The 23,653-nt window shown below is 39.0% G+C and overlaps 1 protein-coding gene across 7 annotated transcripts in view; it reads right to left on the bottom strand.

Moving 5' to 3' along the window:
• Nucleotides 1-214: 214 nt before the first annotated feature.
• PUS7 (pseudouridine synthase 7) overlaps nt 215-23,653 on the bottom strand; it is an 86,569-nt gene continuing 63,130 nt past the window's right edge. For all 7 annotated transcript variants that reach the window (XM_010587340.3, XM_023544508.2, XM_064289869.1 and 4 more), the window contains 5 exons: nt 23,390-23,516; nt 21,527-21,628; nt 18,417-18,546; nt 17,381-17,472; nt 215-10,773 (listed from right to left, as the gene is read on the bottom strand). In XM_010587340.3, the coding sequence (XP_010585642.2) occupies nt 10,637-10,773; nt 17,381-17,472; nt 18,417-18,546; nt 21,527-21,628; nt 23,390-23,516 (588 nt within the window). In that variant the 3' untranslated portion in view covers nt 215-10,636. The remainder of the gene's footprint in view (nt 10,774-17,380; nt 17,473-18,416; nt 18,547-21,526; nt 21,629-23,389; nt 23,517-23,653) is intronic.

Raw genomic sequence — 23,653 nt, 5'->3', positions numbered from 1 at the left:
GGGGAGCGACTGCTAACGGGTATGGGTTTCTTTTAGTGGTGGTGAAAATATAAAAATGATTGTGGTGATGGTTGCCTGAGTCTGTAAATTATACTAAAAACCTTTGAATTGTATGCTTTAAATAAACATCAGACTTATTGACGACTTCTGCTTGCTCTTTAAGGTTACATAAATTTGCCCTCAATGTGAAACAATTGAACCCCTACTTGCAACAAATTCTTCACCACAAACACCTTCGCTTGGTGCACGTGCAGCTTCTAAATCATTGAAAAGGCTTCAAGCCTTTTCTTCCACTAAAGTAAGGCTAAAGGGGAACCGTATGCACCTGTTTTCACTTACCTACAGATTCCACTTAAAGATACACTTAGGAAGAGATCTTGTTTGTAACCCGGGGTCTGCCTGCATGTGAATCATAGCTCAATTAGGCTGTTATTAATTTAAAAACAAACAAACATAAAAACCTCAGCCCTGCTTCAAATCAACTTCCATCAGGTTTGGTTTCTCAGCTGTGTGTGCAAAACACTCACGCAATTTTCTTCTGCCTCTATCCTCCCAAACCTCAATTTATATTGCACGTATTTGGAATTCAAAATCTAACTAGAGGATGCACTAAGAACTAGCTTTGCATTATTTATAGAAGAGAGAAAATTGCAGGGTGTCATCTGAGCTGCATAAGGAAATTCTTAAGCATCCTCAAATATTTCAGAATATATTAACAATCATGATTTTGTGCTCCCATAGCAAAAATATTTGCTCTCAATAATCATAAAATTTAATTCAATAATCCATTAAGCATTTATAAACCACATTTAACTAGCCTTACTCCCAAATGTATATATTCCCAATCTTTCAAATAAAACCCAGATACCCAAAGACCAATTTAACATTGTGTCAATGACCTGCAACAAAAAATCACCTTCTTTCTAGAGCAGAACTGTCCAGCATGGTAGCTACTGGCCACAGGTGGCTATTAAGCCCTGGAAATGTGGTTAGTCCAAACTGAGATGTGCTCTGAGTGTAAAATACACACGAGATTTTGAAGACGGTATCAAAAAAAAAGTAAAATATTTGTTGAAATGATATTTTGGATATGTTAGATTAAAATTAATTTCATTTTTTTTAATGTGACTACTAGAAATATTTAAATTACACATGTGGGTCACATTATATTTCTATTGGACAGAGCTGCTCTAGAGCAACACTTGGAGCTTTTGTGGAGGCAATAAATATGCACTAGAAGACAAGGGCTCTGAATAACTCCTCTCATTACAGTTCCCTATTGCTGCCATCTCTTTTACATACTGATCACTGTCCAGGTGTTTTTAGTGCAGGTGGCAAAGCTGTAACACAAAGTCATCATTGTACTCCGAGAAGACAATAAAATAATATGGACTCTTAGGCTTCCTGCTTTTTGCAGCTGTTGCTTTCATAAGAACCTACACTGTGAGCCTGCCAAGAAGGAAAGTTTTTAATTACACTAGCTAAGACTTTTTTGGGGGGTAAATTTCCCATATGGAGCAACAAGATCACAGAGCCTTAAGATTGGTTAACTAAACGGTACAACAAGGACATTTAGATGAACGCAAAGTGGAAAAGAAGGAAAAAGAGTTCTTGGTGACCCTGGTGAAAGCCAGAAGATGAGAAGTGTGGAAGCAAGTTTAAGGAAGATTCCTAGAACAAGGGTGATCACCAAGATCTCTATCAAGTGTGAAATTTTAAATCACTACTGTGAGCCCTGGGTCTAATTACAATCTAACCACACCCACACACGTTGCACCTGTACTGACTGAGCATATGCCTTTAATCACTAGCATTCTTGGGTGGCACACCTGATCAATGTAGACTCTCTTCTATCTCCAGTGACTGATTTCTTCTTATCTAGAGCAGTGCTGGAAACCCTAGCGTAGAGGTTAACAGCTATGGATGGTAACTAAAAGGTTGGCAGTTAGAATACACCAGGCACTCCTTGGAAATCCTATGGGGCAGTTCTAATCTGCCCTACAGGGCTGCTGTCATGGATTGAATTGTGTCCCCCCCAAGTACATATCAACTTGGTTAGGCCATGATTTCCAGTATTGTTTGTCCTCCATTTTGTGATTTTCCTGTATGTTATAAATCATAATCTCTGCCTGTGGTTAAAGAGGATCAGGGTGGGATGTAACACCCTTGTTCAGGTCACATTCTTGAGCCAACGTAAAGGGAGTTTCCCTGGGGTGTGGCCTGCACCACCTTTTATCTTACAAGAGATATGAGGAAAGGGAAGCAGAGAATTGGGGACCTCATACCACCAAGAAAGCAATGCCAGGAGCAGAGTGAGTCCTTTGGACCCAGGGTTCCTGCACGGAGAAGCTCCTAGTTCAGGGGAAGATTGATGACAAGGACCTTCCTCCAGAGCCAACAGAGGAAGCCTTCACCTAGAGCTGATACCCTGAATTTGGACTTCTGGCCTGGTAGGCTGTGAGAGAATAAATTTCTCTTTGTTGAAGCTATCCACTTGTGGTATTTCTGTTGTAGCAGCACTAGATGACTAAGACAGTTGCTATGAGTCAGAATCATTAGACAGCAGTGGGTTTGCTTTTTCTGGTTTAGAGCCATGCTGTCCAATTGAACTTTCTTCGACAATGAAAAAGTTCTAATCTGCGCTTCCCAATACAGCAGCTACTAGCCACTTATGGCTATGGAAACAGTAGAAATGTGGCTAGTGGCACTGTGGAACTGAATTCCAAATTTTATTTCATTTAATTTGCCACATGTGGTTAGTGGCTGTGGGATTGGCCAGTGCAGGTCTAGAGCCTTGGTACCTCAGGTGTGGTGTGCAGACCAGCAGCACAGATTCTGACTTCTCCTGGACTTTCTGAAATATGTTCTACAGTATAATGAGATGCCCAAGTGATCCCTCGGCATATTAATCAAGACCAATTATTTCCGCCTTTGAATTTTTGGTTGATACTATGTTTTCACTAATAAAGCCATGCTGATCAAAGGACCATTTCAGAATTTTTGTTATTAGTTATGGACTTTGATACTCATTATCTGGGATCACATATATCCCAACATAAATCCTGCCAACATGAGTCAATGATAAAAGTGGTTTTTTAAATTTTATTTCTTGAAAATTTGCAAAACATGAGGTAAAACATGAAGGCACCTAGCAATGGCTGCACATACTTTTTATTCTAGTCTCCTTCTTAGGTTTATCATTGTTTTTCACAAAACTTTTCAAAACATGGTACAATGAATGCATTCTTCCTTACTCTAAAAGCAGTACTTATAGCCCATATAAATAGATGAAGCCAAGGGATCTTTTTTATCTCAGCAAAACTACCACTACATTGCACTCTTCATTACTGCAAAAGCAGTACATAGAGGCGAAATAAATAAAACTAAAAGAATTTGAATCTCAGGAAAATTACCACTACCATGTGTTCTTCATTATAACAAAAGCAGTATTAACAGCTAAGAAGCAGAAAAAGCCGCCCTGGAATACTGCAGAACTGCTCACACCAGCGCATTCTACCTGCTATACATGGACCCAAAGACTGGGCCCTAAGATTGAATGCAGGGTAAGAATAACTTACAGGAGTACCAATATCTTAAAAAGTACCACTGCAATGCATTATCCCTTATTGGAAAAACATTATTTACTGCTCAGAAGCTAGAAAAGAAGGGAGCCACTAACACCTGGAAACAATGAATGGCATCAGGGAGAGAATGGACACCGTGACTGAATGAAGACTGACAATAGCTTATTCCCCCGTTAAGTACATTCTCATGAGAACATAGTAAAAGGGAAACATAGTGAGGAGGCTTATCTCACAAAAATAAAGGCAAACCTGTCAAAATTTTAGAAAATTCACACATCTGGGAGGCATCACCTAAGACAAAGCTCAATCTACACAAAAATGAGACTCTCACCCAGCATTTTTGAGTTTCACACATTTCAAAAGGCTCTCACTTTAAGGTTTGTTGTTAGATGCCCTGGAGTCAGTTCTGACTCAGCGATCCCCTGTACAACAGAATGAAACACTTCCTGATCCTGTGCCATCCTCACAATCATCATTATGCTTGAGCCCATTGTGGCAGCCACTGTGTCAGTCCATCTCGTTCAGACTCTTCCTTTTATCCATGGACAATCTACTTTACCAAGCATGATGTCCTTCTCTAGGGACTGGTCCCTCCTGATAACATATCCGAAGTATGTGAGACAAGTCTCACCATCCTCGATTCCAAGGAGCATTCTGGCTATACTACTTTCAAACTGGTTTGTTCGTTTTTCTGACACTACGTGGTATATTTAACATTCTTTGCCAACACCATAATTTAAAAGCATCAATTCTTCTTCAGTCTTCCTTATTCATTGTCTAGCTTTCACATGCATATGAGGCAACTGAAAATACCATGGCTCGGGTCAGGTGCACCCTAGTGCTCAAAGTGACATCTTTGCTTTTCAAAACTTTAAAGAGGTCTCTTGCAGCAGATTTGCCCAATGCAATGTGTCATGTCATTTCATTTCTTGACTGCTGCTTCTATGGGCATAGATTGTGGATCCAAGTAAAATGTAATCCTTGACAACTTTAATCTTTTCTCCATTTATCATGATGTTGCTTATTGGCTTAGTTGTATTTTTGTTTTCTTTATGTTGAGGTGTAATCCATACTGAAGGTTGTAGTCTTTGATCTTCATCAGTAAGTCTCCATGACCTCTTCAGTTTAAGCAAGTAAGGGTGTGTCATCTGTGTATCACTGGTTGTTAGTCTTCCTCCAAACCTGATGTCCCATTCTTCTTCATATATAGTCCACCTTCTCTGATTATTTGCTTAGCATACAAATTTAATAAGTATAGTGAAAGGATACAACCCTTACACACTCCTTTCCTGACTTTAAACCACGCAGTATCCCCTTGTTCTGTCTGAACAACTGTTCTTGGTCTACGTACAGGTTCTACATTTAAGCGTTCTGGAATTCCCATTCTTCCCAATGTTATCCATAATTTGTTATGATTCACACAGTTAAACGCCTTTGCATAGTCAATAAAACACAAGTAAACATCTTCCTGGTATTCTCTGCTTTCAGCCAAGATTCATCTGACATCAGCAATGATATCCCTCCTTTCACGTCCTCTTCTGAATCCGGCCTGAATTTCTGGCAGTTCCCTGTCGATGTACTGCTGCAACCGCTTTTGAATGATCTTCAGCAAAATTTTACTTGCATGTGATATTAATGATATTGTTCCATAACTTTCGTATTCTGTTGGATCACCTTTCTTTGGAATGGGCACAAATACGGATCTCTTCCAGTCGATTGGCCAGGTAGCTGTCTTCCAATTTTCTTGGCATAGACGAATGAGCACCTCCAGCACTGCATCCATTTATTTAAACATCTCAGTTGGTATTCCATCAGTTCCTGGAGCCTTGTTTTTCGCCAATGCCTTCAGTGCAGCTCGGACTTCTTCCTTCAGTACCATTGGTTCTTGGTCATGTGCTGCCTCCTGAAATGGCTGAAGGTCAACCAACTCTTTTTGATACAGTTACACTGTATATTCCTTCCACCTTCTTTTGATGCCTCCTGCATCGTTTAATATTTTCCTCGTAGAATCTTCAAGATTGCAACTTGAGGCTTGAATTTTTACTTCAGTTCTTTCAGCTTGAGAAATGCCGAACACGTTCTTCCTTTTGGTTTTCTAACTCCAGATCTTTGCACATTTCTTCTTGAGCTTCCTTTTGAAATCTTTTGTTCAGCTCTTTTACTTCATCATTTCTTCCTTTTGCTTTAGCTAGTCTATGTTCAAAGGCAAGTTTCAGCCTCTTCTGACATCCATTTTGGTCTTTTTTTTTCTTTCCTGTCTTTTTAATGGCCTCTTGCTTTCTTCATATATCATGTCCTTGATGTCATTCCACAACTCATGTAACTTTAGTTATTAGGGTTCAAAGTGTCAAATCTATTCTTGAGACGATGTCTAAATTCAGGTGGTATACACTCAAGGTTAGGAAACCCTGGTGGCATAGTGGTTAAGTGCTACAGCTGCTAACCAAGAGGTCGGCAGTTTGAATCCACCAGGCGCTCCTTGGAAACTCTGTGGGGCAGTTCTACTCTGTCCTATAGGGTCACTATGAGTCGGAATAGACTCGACGGCATTGGGTTTGGTTTGGTTTTTTGGTATACTCAAAGTTGTACTTTGGCTCTCACGGTCTTACTCTAATTTTCTTTAGCTTCAACTTGAACTTGTGTATGAGCAATTGATGGTCTGTTCTGCAGTCAGCCACTGGCCTTTTTCTGACTAATGATACTGAACTTTTCCATCATCTCTTACCACAGATGTAGTCGATTTGATTCCTGTGTATTTCATCTGGCAAGGTCCATGTGTATAGTCACCGTTTATGTTGTTGAAAAAAGGTATTTGCAGTGAAAAAGTCATTGGTCTCGCAAAATTCTATCATGTAATTTTTGGCATCATTTCTATCACCAAGGCCGTATTTTCCAACTACTGTTCTTTCTTCTGTTTCCAACTTTTCCATTCCAATCACCAGTAATTATCAATGCATCTTGATTGCACGTTTGATAAATTCCAGACTGCAGAATTTGGTAAAAATCTTCAATTTCCTCATCTATGATTAGTGGTTGGTACATATAAAGACCAGTTGTATTAACTGGTCTTCTTTGTAGGCATATGGATATATCCTATCACTGACAGCACTGTACTTCGGGATAGATCTTCAAATGTTCATTTCAATGATAAATGCGATGCTATTCCTCTCCAATTTGTCATTCCAGGCATAGTAGACCCTATGACTCTCTGATTCAAAATGGCCAATATCAGTCCATTTCAGCTTACCAGTGCCTAGGATATCAATGTTTATGCATCCCATTTCATTTTTGATGATTTCCAATTTTCCTAGATTCATACTTCATACATTCCATGTTCCTATTATTAATGGATGCTTGCAGCTGTTTCTTCTCATTTTGAGTTGTGCCACATCAGCAAAAGAAGGTCCCAAAACTTGTACTCCATCCACGTCATTGAGGTCAACTCTACTTTGAGGAGGCAGTTCTTCACCAGTTGTATTTTGAGTGACTTCCAACCCGAGGGGCTCATCTTCCAGCACTATATAAGGCAATGTTCAGCTGTTATTCATAAGGTTTTCAGCAGCTAGTTTTTTTAGAAGTAGACTGGCAGTTCCTTCTTCCTAGTCTGTCCTAGTCTGGAAGATCCACTGAAACCTTGAGGCTAAAACCTGGTGTTAAAATCGGGCTACCCCCTTTCCAAAGAACTCCAGAAGCATAAAAAGTGAATGGGATAAAGTAAGTCCTATGGGTGTTCAAAGGGTTAAAGTTGGGGAAAAAAACTAGAGTAGGGAGTTTATTTGGATATATTAATGCTCTAAAAGGAGCTCTGGTGGCACAATGGTTAAGTGTTCAGCTGCTGACCTGTTTGGTGTCGTCAGCAGTTCGAACCCACCAGCTACTCCATGGAAGAAAGGTGTGGCAGTCTGTTTTCATAAAGATTACAGCCTTGGAAACCCTATGGGGCAGTTCTACTCTGTCCTATAGTGTCACTAATAGCAAATAGAATTTGCATTTTCATCCCAGATATACTGAAACCCAATCTACATTTTAACAAGATCCCCAGGTTATTCTTAAGCATAAAAAATTTTGAGAACCACTGCTCTACTGGTGGTTCTCAGAATTGGTCCCCAACCAGCAGCACTAGCATATCCTGGGAACTGGTTAGAAATGCAGGTTCTCAGCAGGGGTTTGAACTTGACTGCAGTTGTTGGAAGCTCTGGTTGCTATGAGTCAGAATCTACTTGATGGCAACAGGTCTTTTCTTGTTTTTTTTCTTCAAATGCCCCTCAAACTGTATAAACAGTTTGTTTGCCTGTGTGCATTTCCTCATTTTCCTCCCCCTGGAGGCACTGTTCACACTTTTCCCTTAGATATTCCAAGGAGTCATCATCCAAAAATGAGAAGTTTCTATCCTACAGGAATGCAGTCCCACAAAGTAGGAGAACAGATTTCACCACACAAAGGAAAGCCTTAAAGTTATCCTTTGCTGTGCAAAGGCTCTGTTTGCTTATGTAAGCCATGTACCATTTTGCTATGTGAATACTTTTCAGTTTATGAATCAGAACCTAGCCATACTTAGCTTTGTAGTTCTTCCATTGTGCTTTCACTGCACGTCTTCTGATAGGAATAAACTACAGGTACACTCTCTTAGCCTGTTTTTTTGTTTCCAAACACCACATATACACACATCAGCACAGACTGGTGGTTACATGACACATGTATTTTTTGCATTATTTTTATGTAATATATAGACCCACACATCTCCACCCTTCTTTCTTTTAGTGCAAAACTGTCCATAAAGTACACTCCAGTACGAATAGCAGTTCATGCTAATTTGTAGTGCCTGGAGCAAATGGTGAAGATGCAAATACTGATGTGCTATTGCAGCTGCTACTGATTTTTTGGTTGATTCTTGAATCAACCGGGAAAATTTTTTTATTAGTGTTATGGAAGTCTAGTTATTATCTACAATACAAAACCATGAATAAAAACATTTGACAGCACTAGTTTCATTCTTTAGCTTACTTTCCCATTCCTAAACAGTGCCAGTTTTACATTATAATGAGAAATAGTGATTCTTTATAATTTCTTTTAGGCAAAAATTTAAGAACAATGACACTTCTATGTTGAAAATGAGGTTACTTTCAGCCTTGTAAATTTGCCTGAGAGGAACTTCCCCCCTTTGTTAACAAGAACAAAAAACAATGTGCTCATGTCTGTGTTAAAAAAAAAAAAATGATTTATTCCAAGTGGACTAAGTCCCTAGAGTTAAATAGTATATCCCCAGTTTCAAACCCGTTCTAAGAATATGCTTTGAATCATTATTTTTCCACTGGTGTTGAAGAAGGGACATGCACAATCTGGTAGTTGGCTACTGCAGCCATGAAAATTAACTCATCACATAGAGCCATAAGTGTTTTCCAGATGAAGAACACATGTATAAGTTTATGCTCATTTTTTATTTTGAATGTAAATTTAAAGTTTTTAGAACTATTGAATGCACTTGCAATTGGCAGACTTAGGTGCCCTTAATAAACACTTTTCCACTAGTCAGTCTGATGAAAAAGAATAACTTATTACTGCAAAGTACAGATGGGACCAATGTACATTTAATAAATTTGGCCTTTCTGGGCCAAGAGATTCTTTGGATATCAACCAGCTGAAAGGATAATTTACCATGACGTTTTAACTTTTTTTTACCCTCAGCAGTATGGTGGATGTCATTAAAATGAAAGGGCTGGAAAAGAGTTCTCAGTCTTGCTTCCACTGCCAGATACAGGACAAATACCATTCACATTTCAATGGTGTGATGTTCCAGGTATGGTAGCTTTTCTCCATTCCTTTCTCTTCCACTCCAGAAAGCACACTGGAAGGCACATGAGTGATGCTATCGTAAGGAACATAGTACATTTATTCATAAAACTTGATACTCTAGTGTAGTATTTGCATGGTATCTTGCACCTGGATCACGACATACTTTTGTATCAACACCATTCTGAGGGTTCCTCACTCACTCCGGTCCTTGCCTGTAGTTAAGGCAGAGATTCTCGTTTGCACTGTTTTAGATACCTGATTTATTAACGAGTAAAAAGGAGTTTTAAAAAATATTTATTACATTTGGTTCCAGAAATGATAGAAAATAAACACTGGTACAATTATGTCACATAATTTTAGAAAGGTGTATTTATCCTTTCACACCAGTGGCAAGTTTTACGCAATGCCTGGAATGGAAATACCTAAGCTCTTGGTGACATAGGGTGACACAGGTAACATAGGAGGAGCCCTTGTAAGTTTTTAAAGTATTCTTCTCTGCCATTATTTATTTTTGAACAAATACCAGTTCAGTGGAAAGAGTCCTGAACATAAAAGGCACCTAGAGTAAAAATTAGATCTTAACGAAGAAAAATAGCGGCAAATGTTCACATCCAGAAAAAAAAAAGTCTTATCAATGCAACTTTCCTGCAAGGCAGTAAGATAAATGCAAAAGCTATTGCAACTAAAAAGCCTGTAAATGCCTGCCTGGACCTGGTACAGGCACTCGAGCTAGATCATCGCTACTGTGTTTATAACCCTGTATGTGTTTCATTATCATTTAAATAAGCATGAGTACTGTATTTATATTTAGAGTCAGGGGCCCTCAAATTATTTAACCATAGTCAAGATTTGGTTGCATTTGTGTCTTATGAATGCATTGCTGTGTACTGCATTTACGGATGTGTTAAAAATTTGTTGTCCTTCAAGAAAGTAGCAAACACCTAAAATTGCTACTTTAGATCAAAGTCCTTTCTCATTATTATAATGCCAGTAAAGCTGATATTTTACTATGACTGAAGCACCTGAAATATATTCTGACCAATTTTATATTCTCTGGGCTACAGTTAGGATCCTCAGGATTTGTATGTGTGTACAAACATTGCAAATTATTGATTTAAGCTAATAAAAACTTGAAAAAATACAAATAATATTTTACTACAAAGATTCAAAATCCACATATGGGTCTGTCCTAAGAGAAAAATGAACAGGAAGCAAGTAAGCAACACGCATGTGTGTTTTCTAATCTGTGGACAAGGCGCTCAGCGGAGCCAGGTCGTATTGAGCTGGGTCTGGTTCTTGATGCTGGTGTCCATTTTAAGCACTTCTCGGATGGCCATGGTAGCATATGTAGAAGGAGGAAGCGAAAAATCCATCTTCAGAGCCTTGTATTTGCCTTCTGCCAGGCAAAAAAGAACAGTCAGAAGACAAAGTAGCTGCAGATGAACTGGAGAGGAGAGTCATATAATCTCTACATAAATACAAACAACTGTGGCAGGCCGCCCCTTCCCAAGGGGCCTGCTGCAGCCCTTAGAGAATGAGAGGTCATGGCAGTAGGAGACCTGTGAGTGCACGACCCAGGCGATCAGCTACAGTAATCTGACCCGGGAGCTTTCATAAAAATTGCAGACAACAGAAGAACATGAGAGAAATGCATGTAAGATAAATTAGGGGGGAGAAAAAAACCCCAAAAATCTAGGGTACAAGGGAAACCAGACAAATAAACATAACAATGAGAATGCAAATTTAATTTGTAGATTCTTCCTGGATTCTCACTTACCCTTGTTAACTCTGAGGAGATGGGGAGGAAAAGATTTAATCATTTAACATCACAACCATCTATAAACAAAAAACCAAACCGGCTGGTACCGAGTGGATTCCAACTCATGAGACCCCTTGTGTGCAGAGTAGAACTGCTCCATGGGGTTTTCAAGGCTGTGGCCTTTTGGAAACAGATCACCAGGGCTTTCTTCTGAGGTGCCTCTGGGTGGGTTCAAACTGCCAACCTTTAGGTTAGTAGTTGAGCGCTTAACCCTTCGTGCCACCTAGGGACTCGACCAGCTATAAGCTTCATTTACTCTTAGTGGAATTTACTGTTTTAGTCACAGGCCTCCAACTATAATTATGAAGCTAAGGTGACAAGACACAAAATAGGAACCAAGGGACGGCACTGGTGGTAGTGATTATAAGAGCAGTTTTTGTTTTTAAGTTGTTTTTTTATATGAAAAGATTTCAAAGCTGACATAGAAATGAGAAACATTCTTTCATAGCAGAATGCTATGTGGAAGAAACCTGAGGTAAGTATGATATAGAGACATTTTGTGTTTAACAAACCAAAAACCAAACCCGTTGCCATAGAGTTGATTCTGACTCATAGCAACCCTATAGGGCAGAGTAGAACTGCCCCCATAGGGATTCCAAGGAGTGGCTGGTGGATTCGAACAGCTGACCTTCTGGTTAGCAGCAGCCAAGCTCTGCATATTTAGAAAAGCCAGCTGATACTTAGTGAGACACTGCAACATAGACTTAGAAGTTTTTATTATGCCTACTACTTAAAAAGCTAGGAGGCTTGCAGGGGTGGGAGGCAAACATCTTCGGCATATCTCATTATTCTCGGTCCTGCCAATTCAGAATTCTCAATTAAGACTTGGCATTTTAAGTGGGACCAGGAAGATAAAGAAGCTGCTCTTCTAGTGATCACAAACCTAAAGTGTGGTCCATTTTACTTAGGAAAGCCTGCAATTCTGAGTGCTTGGGAAAGATGTGCTAAATAGTTTTAGTAATTTAATGAATGGGTAAGAAACACACTGATAATTAACTGACTTGGAGAATAATGGGCTAACATTTAGGAAGGAAACACAGATTGTTATGCTAGTAGTGAAGATGAAATAGCAAGAAGAACTATGGCATAATCAAGAAAAAACAGTTTAAAACTCAGTTAATTTAACAACAGAAATTGACAAGCTGATCTTAAAATTCCCATGAAAAATCAAGGGACTCAGAATAACTCAATCTTGAAAAAGAACGAAGTTGGAAGACTCATACTTCTCAATTTAACATATTTATGGAAGATTTATTATTATTAATATGGCAATAAAAACCAAAAACCAAACAAGTTGCCATCGAGTCAATTCCAACTCATAGCGACCCTACAGAACAGGGTAGAGCTGCCCCATAGGGTTTTCAAGAAGCGGTTGGTGAATTTGAACTACTGACCTTTCAGTTAGCAGCCGTGGCTCTTAACCACTGCACCACCAGGGCTCCAACATGGCAATACTCCCTCCCACACTGAGCTACATATTCAACACAATCCCTATCAGAATCTCAGCGGACTTCTTTGTAGAAATTGACAAGCTGATTCTAAAATTCATATGGAATTACAAGGGGCCAAAATGGCTAAACTTACTACGAATCAATGATAACCAAAACATCGTGCTGTGTGGGTGAAATTGGAGGACATTATGCTGAGTAGACTAAGTCAATCACAAAAGGACAAATATTTTATGATCTCGTTTTTATGAAATAATAAGAATAGGTATATACACAGAGACCAATGTTCATTGGTGGTTACGGGGGAGGGGAAAGGGAGGGGAGGGCAGGGGAAATCGTTCTCTAGATAGTAGTCACTTTTTGTTTATGGTGATGGGTAGGTAGCACTGAATATGTGTGAGTATGTATGGCTTGACTAATGTAACTGATGCCACTAAGTTGTACACAAGAAAAAGGATATATTGGTAAATGCTATGTTATAAATAATTTTGTAACAACAACCAAAAGAAAAAAAAAAACAACAACCAAAATACCTATACATATAAGCCAAGAAGAGCTACAGATGCTGATACTTCTTAGACATAACCAGTACCTCACTGTATTAGTTTTCTTGGATTGAAGACTTAGGGTCTTGTGGGACAATTCAGTCAAATGACATAATACAGTTCATAAAGTTTATGCTGTACATCCTAGTTTGGTGAGCAGTGCCTCCAGTCTTAAAAGCTTGTTAGCGGCCATCTAAGATACAACTATTGGTCTCTGTTTGTCTGGAGCAAAAAAACAGAAGTAAACTCAAGAATTAGACAAGGCATCGATCTACAGGACTAATTGCCTCCATGAACCACAGCCTCCTCTACTTTGAGACCAAAAGAACTACATGGTGATTGGCTACCACTACCAAACATTCTGATCAGGGTCACAATAGACAGATCCTGATAGGAAGGGTGAAAAATGTGGTTCAGAACTACTAACTCTCGAAGAATCTAGGCTTATTGGACCCACTGAGACAAGAGGAATCGCTGAGATTGTTGCTCTCAGATACTCTTTAAACCTTGAACTGAAACTATCCCCTGAAGTTGCCTTTTAACTAAATAGCTTAGCACTAAAAGTTAAGAATGTCACCCTTGAGTACCGTGCTTTCATAGAAAATTATCTATATGAGGCCAAATAACAATAGTTACTCTAAAGCATAGATGAGAAGGTTGGGGGCAGTTAGACTAAGTTAATGGGAATGAAACAACTCGAATGGAAATAATGAGAATATTGACACGACATGAAGAATGTAACAAATGTTGCTGAACATTATGTGTAGAAATTGTTGAACGGGAACTTTTCAATTGTTTTACTACGTATAAAAAACCTACTGCCTTTCAGTTAATTCTGATTCATAGTTACCCTATAGGACAGGGTAGAACAGCTGGTGGATTCGAACTGCTGACCCTTTGGTTAGCAGCCAAGCTCTTAACCATTGTACCACCAGGGCTACTTTCATGAAAAACACAATTAAGAAAACAAAACAAAACAAAAAACAGTGTGATATAGGCACAGGATACATACAGATCAATGGAACAGAACTGAGAGTACAGAAATAAACCCTCACATTTATGGCTAACTGATTTTCAACAAGAGTGCCGAAACAATGCAACACTGAATTTCTTTTTAATAAATTGTGCTGGACAACTAGATATTTACATGCAAAAGAATGAAGTCAGACCCCTACCTCATACCATATAAAAAATTAACTCAGAATGGATCAAACAGCTGTAAAACTCTGAGGAAAAAAAAGAGGCATAAATCTTCGTGACTTTGGATTAGGCAAGAGTTTCTCAGATAAGACACTAAAAGCACAAGTGACCGAAAAATAACTTCATCAAAATTAAAAACTTTTCTGCTTCAAAGGACGCCATCAAGAAAGTGGAAAAACAACCCACAGAATGGGAGAAAATATTTGCAAATCATATCTGATACAGGACTTGAATCCAGAATTTATAAAGAATTCGCACAATTCAATAATAAGATGACAAATAATTCAACTATAAATTGGCTTACAGTTGTTCAAAGGATCTGAACAGAAACTTCTCCAAAGATACACAAATGGCCAATAAGCACATGAAAAGATGCTCAGTATCATTAGCCATGAGAGAAACGGAAATCAAAACTACAATGAGACATTATTTCACCCCCATCAGGAAGGCTGCGGAGTCCTGGTGGTGCAGTGGTTAAGAGCTATGACTACTAACCAAAAGGTTGGCAGTTCAAATTCACCAGCCACTAAGCCTTGGAAACCCTACAGGGCAGTTCTCCTCTGTCCTATAGAGTCGCTATGAGTTGCAATCAACTCGACGGAGATGGGTTTGGTTTTTTAAGATGGTATAATCAGAAAGACAAATAATGACGAGCTGGCACAATGTGGAGAAACGGGAACTCTCATACATTGCTGGTGGAAATGTAAAATGATGCAGCTGCTTTGGAAAACAGTCCGACATTTCCTCAAAAGGTTAAATATAAAGCTACCATTGCCGTCATATGCTATACTCCTAGGAAAGCATACACCACCCCCCCCACAATGGAAACATATGTCCACACAGAAACTTGTATAAGAATGTTCATAGCAGCATTATTAATAATAGTCAAAATGTGGAAACAACCCAAATGTCGATCAGTTGATGAATGGATAAATAAAATGTGGTATATCCATACAATGGGGGCCTGGGGGGTTTTGCTAGAGGGTATGGGTTTCTTTTTGGGGTGATGAAAATGTTCTAAAATGACTGTGACAATGGTTGCATCACTCTGACTATACTAAAAGCCCCTGAGTTGTCTATTTTAAGTGGGTGAATTATATGGCATGTGAATTATACCTCAATAAAGTTGTTATATAAAAAAAAAATAAAGTAAAATCAGCCGATTCAGAATCCACTCTTAGCAGGCTCTCCATATACAGGCTGTTCCTTAGTTACCACAAGAACAAAGGGACATCTTCGGAGAAAACCTGTGGTTAGCAGGTCTCACAGTATGCCCAGTGCAAGCAGGCTGGGAGAGGTGTGCTTTGGGGATGTAAAGCACAGCAACCTAGCAGTCATTTTGTAGATGGTGCTTTTACTGATCATGAGGGGTAAACGGCAAAGATAGGAAGAAATAGGACATAACTCTCTTCTAGCTAATGAACCACCTGATTGGATGCTATCATCCTGACTCTTTGTCACCTTCTCTAGCCAGCACAGGCAGTTGGACATCCTAGTCACAAGAGTAGGGGGCCACATTTGTAGCAGGCTACCTCCACCCAACCTGCTGCCTACCTACCTGACCAGCTCCGAGGTTACCTGCCAGTCAACAACACTCAGAGGCTTTACATTCCCAATATGGGACAGTTCACAGCTTCCTGGTTTCAAAAGTCTTGCCCTAGTTCTCTTCTCCTTGCCTGAACCTCATTCTCCAGAGCTTAGACCCTGTGCTGGATCAGATTCCCTACTGGCAGCAGAACTTTTCCACTTAGCACCTGATCTTTAGCCTCTTAAGTCTTTTTTTTTCTTTAACATCGTCAATGCCTGCTTTTCAAAGGTACCTTTTACTTGACATTGTTATGTGGGATTCTGATTGTGCAAAGAAGCAAATTTCTTTAGCTACCCTGTTAGAGACAATCTTAGGGAAAAGAGGATTAAACTGGACTGCCATAAGTCCCTCCCTCAATCTCCCCACCACAATTCAAAATGCCTGTAGTTCAAACACATGCCAGTTGTTATTGGTTGTGAAGCAGCTTTTAAAATGTGCCTCTATGGACTAAAGTCCTCGCTAACACAACTCGCTCAGTGTAATGCACCTGTGACTCTTGCCATTCTTGGATATGGGCATATGTGGCCAAAAATATCTCTACACATGCCAAGTTTATTCTTATGCAAGCTGCCAATATCATTATATATGCTCAAGAGAGCAGCTTCTCAGGGGGTTAGGCAAGAAGTAGGAGAGGGACGAGGGAGGAGGCTGGGCATGAACAACATGACACAAAATTGTGAAGGAGGTACAGTGTCTCTGCACTGTCTCTACCTTCTAGCACAAGTTGTCCCCCGCACACTGATTTTGCTTCCCCACTAGAGTGTCCTTCTGAAGCCCCTCCCTGCAGAGTTCCACCTAAGGAGTGTTTCATGTCCCCAGGCTTATAATGTTGGACTATTCTTTCTCTAGTCCCTTCTTATTTTACTTCTCTTTATCCTTCCAGAAATAAAAATTCCTTCTAACTTAGCTGGATGGAAAGACTCCTTATTAAATTTACCTGTAGTATGTACGATAGCCTCTCTTAACCTCCTTATAATTATTTATGTTTTAAAAGAGCATGCTCACTAACAAGAATAAAATTCTAACGCTGGTAGTCTCAGACAAAATGAACTGGAAGACTTCCAGGCTGTTGGAGGGAGATTCTTGGTCAGGTCAGGAGTCCCTTCCTTGCTGAATGCTCCTCAGTAACAAAGAGGCTTAGCTACCGCATCCTGGTTTCTGGACCTAGTCTTTATGAAGATGCCTACTTTTCCCTACAGTTAATCCCGCAAACGTTGTGCTAAGCCTGGTTCCTAGAGACTTCTGGTAACTTCATTACCACCCGTCTTTGTTCTGGGAGTGGGATCTTACTGCAAGGTGATGGAGAGTCACTTCCAGTTTTGGCCTTGCTGATGAGCCAAACACCCAGAGGCTGCTTCCTGAGAGTTGAGGCACCAGCAGAGCTGATGACTGAGTAAACTTACCAGAAGCAAAAACTGGTGGTGGTTTCCCTTCTAGGTTGTCCACATCTGTGTTGAAAAGTGGGATTTTAGGATCATCATAGGCAACAACTTCCCTTTAAAACACATAAGTAAAAAGTCTAGTTTGAATGTGAACTTTCATAAAAAGTACTAAGTTGCTCAACACAATTTATTTAGCAAGGAAAAACAGTTCTAATGTAAAAAATTATAGGTAGGACTATTCAATAATAGAACAGAGCCAGATTTTATTTGTAAGTACTGCCTTTCTTTTACTATATAGTAAGATGACAAATGATGTCAGCCTATATGAAAAATATAAAATGTTTTCCTAGGATGGAACATCTTTTAATATGAAGTGGGAAATAAACTTCACTTTGTCCAGACGTGATAAAATTAACATTTCCTCCAGAGTGGTTATCACTACTAGCAACATCTTGTTATTACTGATGTACTTCTTTCTGGTATGGGGAAGGCAAGGTCCAACTCTGCCAATCTCTCCCCCTAATCCAGAGAAAAGGATGAGAGACAGACACACAATTGGCAATCTGTTAACTAGTTCTCAGTTCACTTTTTTAAACTATCAAATAAAGCTTTAGAAAATACTAGGTATTAAAGCATTTTAAAATGGATTCATACAAGTATCTTTTTTGTACTGGAAATGCGATATTAAAACAATCAGATTAATGTTTGGAACTCACAGCCAATTCTGACTCAGGTAATCTGTAAAGGAATAGTTCTAAGCAAACCACAGTTTTTAGAAACAGGAAAAAAGTTCATTCTCTACACAGTTCTTCTATAACTTAACGTTAATAAAAATGCAAACTAAGTCACTTTCACTATTTGCATTCAAAACAACTCCATTATTTCTTGATTTGAGAATTCCAAGCTGCAGTAGTAGTGACAGCATCAATAACAACAATAACCAGCACTTATGGAGCACTTACATGCCAGGTTCTAAGCTGAAAAATATATATGTAAAGAAGAAGCTTAAAGTTTTAAATTGTAACTAATTTTTATTTCATTTCAGACTATTACTTACCAGCTGACATTCTGAGGACGAATAATGATCTTTCGGTAGGCCCCTGATAGGGAGTAATCTCGAATTTTGTGTCTCATGTTGTCAATATCAAGACTGTCTGCTGCGAGCATTTCCCTGTAGGCTTCACTAACTAACAGAAAACACATAAAGTTAGTTGGAATGCAGCATGTCAGCAAGTTACCTTGAACTTAACTACAAACAGAACAAAATGTAAGCTCACTTGGATCACCTTAAACAAACAAAAAAAGAACCAAACCTGTTGCCGTCAACTGTACAGGACAGAGTAGAGATGCTCCACAGGGTTTCCAAGCAGCAACTGGTGGACCTTAACTGCTGACCTTTCGGTTCTGGGAGTGGGGTCTGCCATAAGATCCCTTAACTACTGCACCATGAGGGCTCCATAGATCACCCTAGTCACCCCAATTTACAATTCAAAGTCTGGTCTCTAGAATCAAAATTCTGTACTAGGACTGGAAGATGTCTCCAGCTTAGATTTGGCCATTTTGTAGTTACCTGTTTGCAGTCAGCCATAGTACCTATGGAGTAAGGTTCCCAAGATAGCTACAAAAGGCCATTCTATCTGCAGTTGCTAAACTGTAATTTATATGTGCTCCGAGTTGGAAGAGACCATAAACAGATGCTTGAAACTCTTCCTGGAAAAAGACAGTCATCAATAAATGTATAAAAATACGAGACCTTGGAAATCCATCTGGTTCACCCTTGCATCTGATGTAGAAATCTTTTTTTATAATACCCGAGAGAGAAAGTCAACCAGCCTTTGCTTGAACACTGCCATTTATGGGGTTATTATTTCTTTGTGAGGCATGCAACTATTAGAAAAGTTCTTCTCATACCAAGTTGAAATATGTCTTCCTGTAACTTCTGTCGACTGCTTTGGAATACAGCAGATAAACTCTGCCCTCTCCCATATGTATTAATAAGTATTGGACCTTTAAGCCATAACTCTTCCAGGCTAAACTGGTTCCCTCAACCGCCTCTCCTTTAATATTTCTGTATTCCCCACCAAGCCTTATTTGCCTCAGGGTACAGGCTTATGTTCAACAGTGTACCTCTAGATTTTTTTTTTTTCATTTTCTTTATTTTATTGGACTTTAGATGAAGGTTTACAGAACAAACTATATTCTCATTAAACAAGTCAGTACACATATTGTTTTATGACATTGGTTAACAACCCCACAACATGTGAACACTCTCCCTTCTCAACCTTAGGTTCCCTATTACCAGCTTTCCTGTCCCCTCCTGCCTTATAGTCCTTGCCCCAGGGCTGATGTGCCCCTTTAGTTTCATTTTGTTTTACAGGCCTGTCCAATCTTTGGCTGAAGGATAAACCTCAGGAGTGACTTCATTACTGAGCTGATGAGGTATCTGGGGGGCCGTTGCAGACTACTATAAAAGTGAATTTTTTTCTATCTATATATTTGCTCTTCGTGCATAAACATGAGAATTTACATTTAACTCTATTAAATGCTTTCTGCGCTTCTTTTTAGATAATTATTTTTCAAAAATAGTTAACATTAACTATTTTATTTTACATTACTCACAAATATAGTAAGTAGATTTGTTTATTCAAGTTATTCATAAAAAATGTTGGCTAGAACAGGGTCAAAGAAAGAACCCTTACCACACACTTTAAGGACCACAGGGATCCCTCAATCAATCACAGTTTGATACCAGGTGTGCATACCCACATCTCTGAACTAGCACCCATTCAGTCTACAAGCCCCAATCCTGGCCACTAGGTTTTCATAAGTGGCTTTGTCAAAGGCCTTGCTGAACTTATGTTCTAGTAAGTACTAGCTAGAGTTCCTGATTCTGAGAGGTAAGAAGGAAAAAGAGGAAAGAATGTTTTCTTTTTCTTTCTTGGAGAGAAGTAAAGTGGCTTTTAACATCTTCTTGCCTTTCTTCTTGCTGGTTCCCGGGGCTAATCTCTGGGCTCCTCACTGTGCCATCCTACCCCAGGGCAGGCAGACCACACCTCCCCCCTTATCTACCTTTTTTATTGACTTTCCCCTTCTTCCCTCAACTCCTTTTTCCTTGGTGAAGTGAACTTCATATAAGTATTAGGAGTACAGCAACTTGATTAATCAACATGGAAATAACAGCTTAATATTTAATGCTCCTATGGGTATTTGGAAACCCTGGTGGCATAGTGGTTAAGTGTTATGGCTGCTTACCAAAGGGTCGGCAGTTCGAATCCACCAGGCGCTCCTTGGAAACTCCGTGGGGCAGTTCTACTCTGTCCTATAGGGTCGCTATGAGTCGGAATCGACTCGACGGCACTGGGTTTGGTTTTTTTTTTTGGTTATGGGTATTTACATTATTAAAGGATTATTAATCCTAATTATTCTCAAAAAGTAAAATTTCAAGGACTATAGCATTGATAAGTAAAATGATTCAGGCCTCTTGAGAGAAAAGATACTTTAATAGGGAAAATACCACTAGCAGACCAGCCCTGGCTAAGCATAAACTTCCAGTCAGTCCCACTAAGTTGGTTCCATTAGTCAGCGCTGCCTTCTTTTTCCAACTTCTGAATCTATAAACAATAAGTTCTAATTTTTCCCCCACAATGGCATCCATGAAGGTTACAGGAGTGATTCCTAAGAGTCTCTGGGAAAGAGAAATAGGGTAGGGAATTTTAACTTTTCACTTTATAAACCTCTGTACTCACTGATTTTTTAAATACTATGAACCCCTATTATTTATATGGTTTAAAAAAAAAAGTTAAAAAAAGCAATGTGAAAGTAAAATTACCCATCCACTTTCTCAATGGCTATATTACAAAACCCTTCTCCATCCATATACAAAGTCATGAATTTCAGAAATTGAAATAATAATGTCAATAACAACTATAATAATAACACCACCTTTTCTACTATCTTGTTTCCTAATTTAAATTATCCATCTCAATGCATCCCTTTTTAGAAGACTTTTATAAATAACCAGTAATATTTTCTCTAGTCTTATAGAAACTGAAGTTCTAAAACTATATTTAAAGTACTGATTTTTTTCTCTCTCCACTTTTGGCAACCAGTGGCTTAATTATGTTAGACTTTGTTTTAACTATTTTCCTCTCCACACAGAGAACTTACTTTTATGCTTTGGGTAGATAACATCGAAGCCAGGCAAGGGCATTACCACATCATGGATGGAGTAATTATTAACATCACCCTCCTCAATATAGGTGGCTGTGGCTGTAAATTCACAAGTGAACAACAAATTAAATGTGCAATATTTTCATGAATTCAATCTTCTAAAATTATACACATATACACAATTTGGAAGTACACACTGGCCTAGGTTCAGAAGCCTAGGAAGCTTAAGGAAATTAAGTTAGAATCTATGCCCTTTGCTCTTTCTATCCCATCTAAGAAATTAAAACCAAGGTTTGAGAAAAAGTAGGATTTCTAATGAAAATTAAAAATATTTATTTCTGAGTGGCATTCTTATCCTTTGGGAATATTTGAAACCAGCCCCTATCTCTTTCTTAAACATACTGCAAAATACTATTTGGAAAGTCATCACTGAATGGCTTTTTGCTGAAAGAACAGACAATTTAAAAACCTGCCCAGCCTGTATTTAGAGGCTAAAACATGGTGGCACACTGGACATTAAAATACACTCAATGCAATCGATATTGGATGAGGAAAAAATATTAAACCAGGAAAAATATAATTAAAATTTCTGAACAAATTAAAAACCTTAGTGAATTTACAGGGCCTGCCTGTAGATGAGGTCGCCATGAGTCGGAATCGACTTGACGGCAACTAACAGCAGCAGCCTACAGATGAGCAGGGCATGTATTCAGCTAAGCGAGAGGCACTCGGACACGCTAGAAGAACATGGACTTTGGAATCAGACAAGCATGACTCTGAATCCCAGCTTTTTCTTTTTTTAACTCGATGTGGAACTCTGAGCATGTTACTACATCTCATCTGAAAAATAGATAATATTTACTTCAGAGTAATACTGTGAGCTCCAACTAAAAGACATATGTAAAGGGCTTAACACAATGTCTGGCACACACAGCAGAGGGATTTTCAGTGCTAGTTTTTGATCATTTCTGGCACAGATCATGTAATAAACAAATGTTCATTATATCACACCTACATGTAGAGTTCCTGTGGAGCGCTGACTTAAAGAAATTTTTAAAACTGGCCAACAAGCTGAGAGACCAAGGCTCCAGGAGTGTACAGAACTATCTGCCAGCCTCAAACTAGTATGTGGAAAGGGATTTTAGCCATCTGTTATGGATTGAACTGTCTCTCCTATAAGACACACTGAAGTCCTAATCCCTGGTACCTGTGAATGGGACCTTATTTGGAAATAGGGTCTTTGAAGATGCCATCTTGAAAGACAGCACTGGGTGCACTGGGTATCAGTCAACATGAGGTCATGCTGGAGTAGGGTGGGTCCTAATCCAATCTGAGTCCTTCTATAAGAGACACAGAGATGACGGCCATGTGAAGGTGCATCTACAAGCCAAGGAAGGTCTGGGGCTACTGATAGCTGGGAGAGACAAGAAGGATCTTCCCGAGGAAGGATGGCCTAGAAGACAGGCAGACAACTTAGTTTAGACTTCTAGCCTCTAGAACTGAGACAATAAGTTTCTGTTCTTTTAAGCCACCCAGGTTGTGGTATTTTGTTATGGCAGCCCTATGAAACCAATACACCATAGTTTAGTCCAGATCCTATTTTAGTTGAGAAAACTGAGGACTAGAAAGCTTACTCAGAGAGGATGTATGCATATGTACACATATACTTTTTTTTTTTTTTATTAAAAACAAACTAGTCATTCTCTGCTTACACTGTCCTCCCATCTCAAACATATCCTTTTCTTAACTAGTAGCCAGGTTGGGTTTTAAAACCACTGGTGACAAATAATTGCATCCTAAGTAGTGAAAAATAATTGCATCCTAGTTTGGCAGAATAAAGACGATACTTAGCCTTTTTACCTCCTTTGAGAACAAGGTCCCCTGGAACAGGTTTTAGCCCGTACTCTTCTATCCTCTTGCTCACCATGTTATTCCATACATAACTTTGATAGCTATGGATATACATTAGGCGGTTATTTCTTGGTATCTGAAGGAAAAAAAAAAGGCAAGAAAATAAATATAAATTCCGAATATAAAAAGTACTGTACTTTCCAAAACATCTTACTTGCTTAGTAGTGATCCTGGTACAGGAAACTCATACCTTAAATCTGCCATGTTCCTAAC

Source organism: Loxodonta africana, chromosome 8 (assembly GCF_030014295.1).
Source record: "Loxodonta africana isolate mLoxAfr1 chromosome 8, mLoxAfr1.hap2, whole genome shotgun sequence".
Taxonomy (NCBI): Eukaryota; Metazoa; Chordata; class Mammalia; order Proboscidea; family Elephantidae; genus Loxodonta; species Loxodonta africana.
This window is presented reverse-complemented; position numbering and strand designations above follow the sequence as displayed.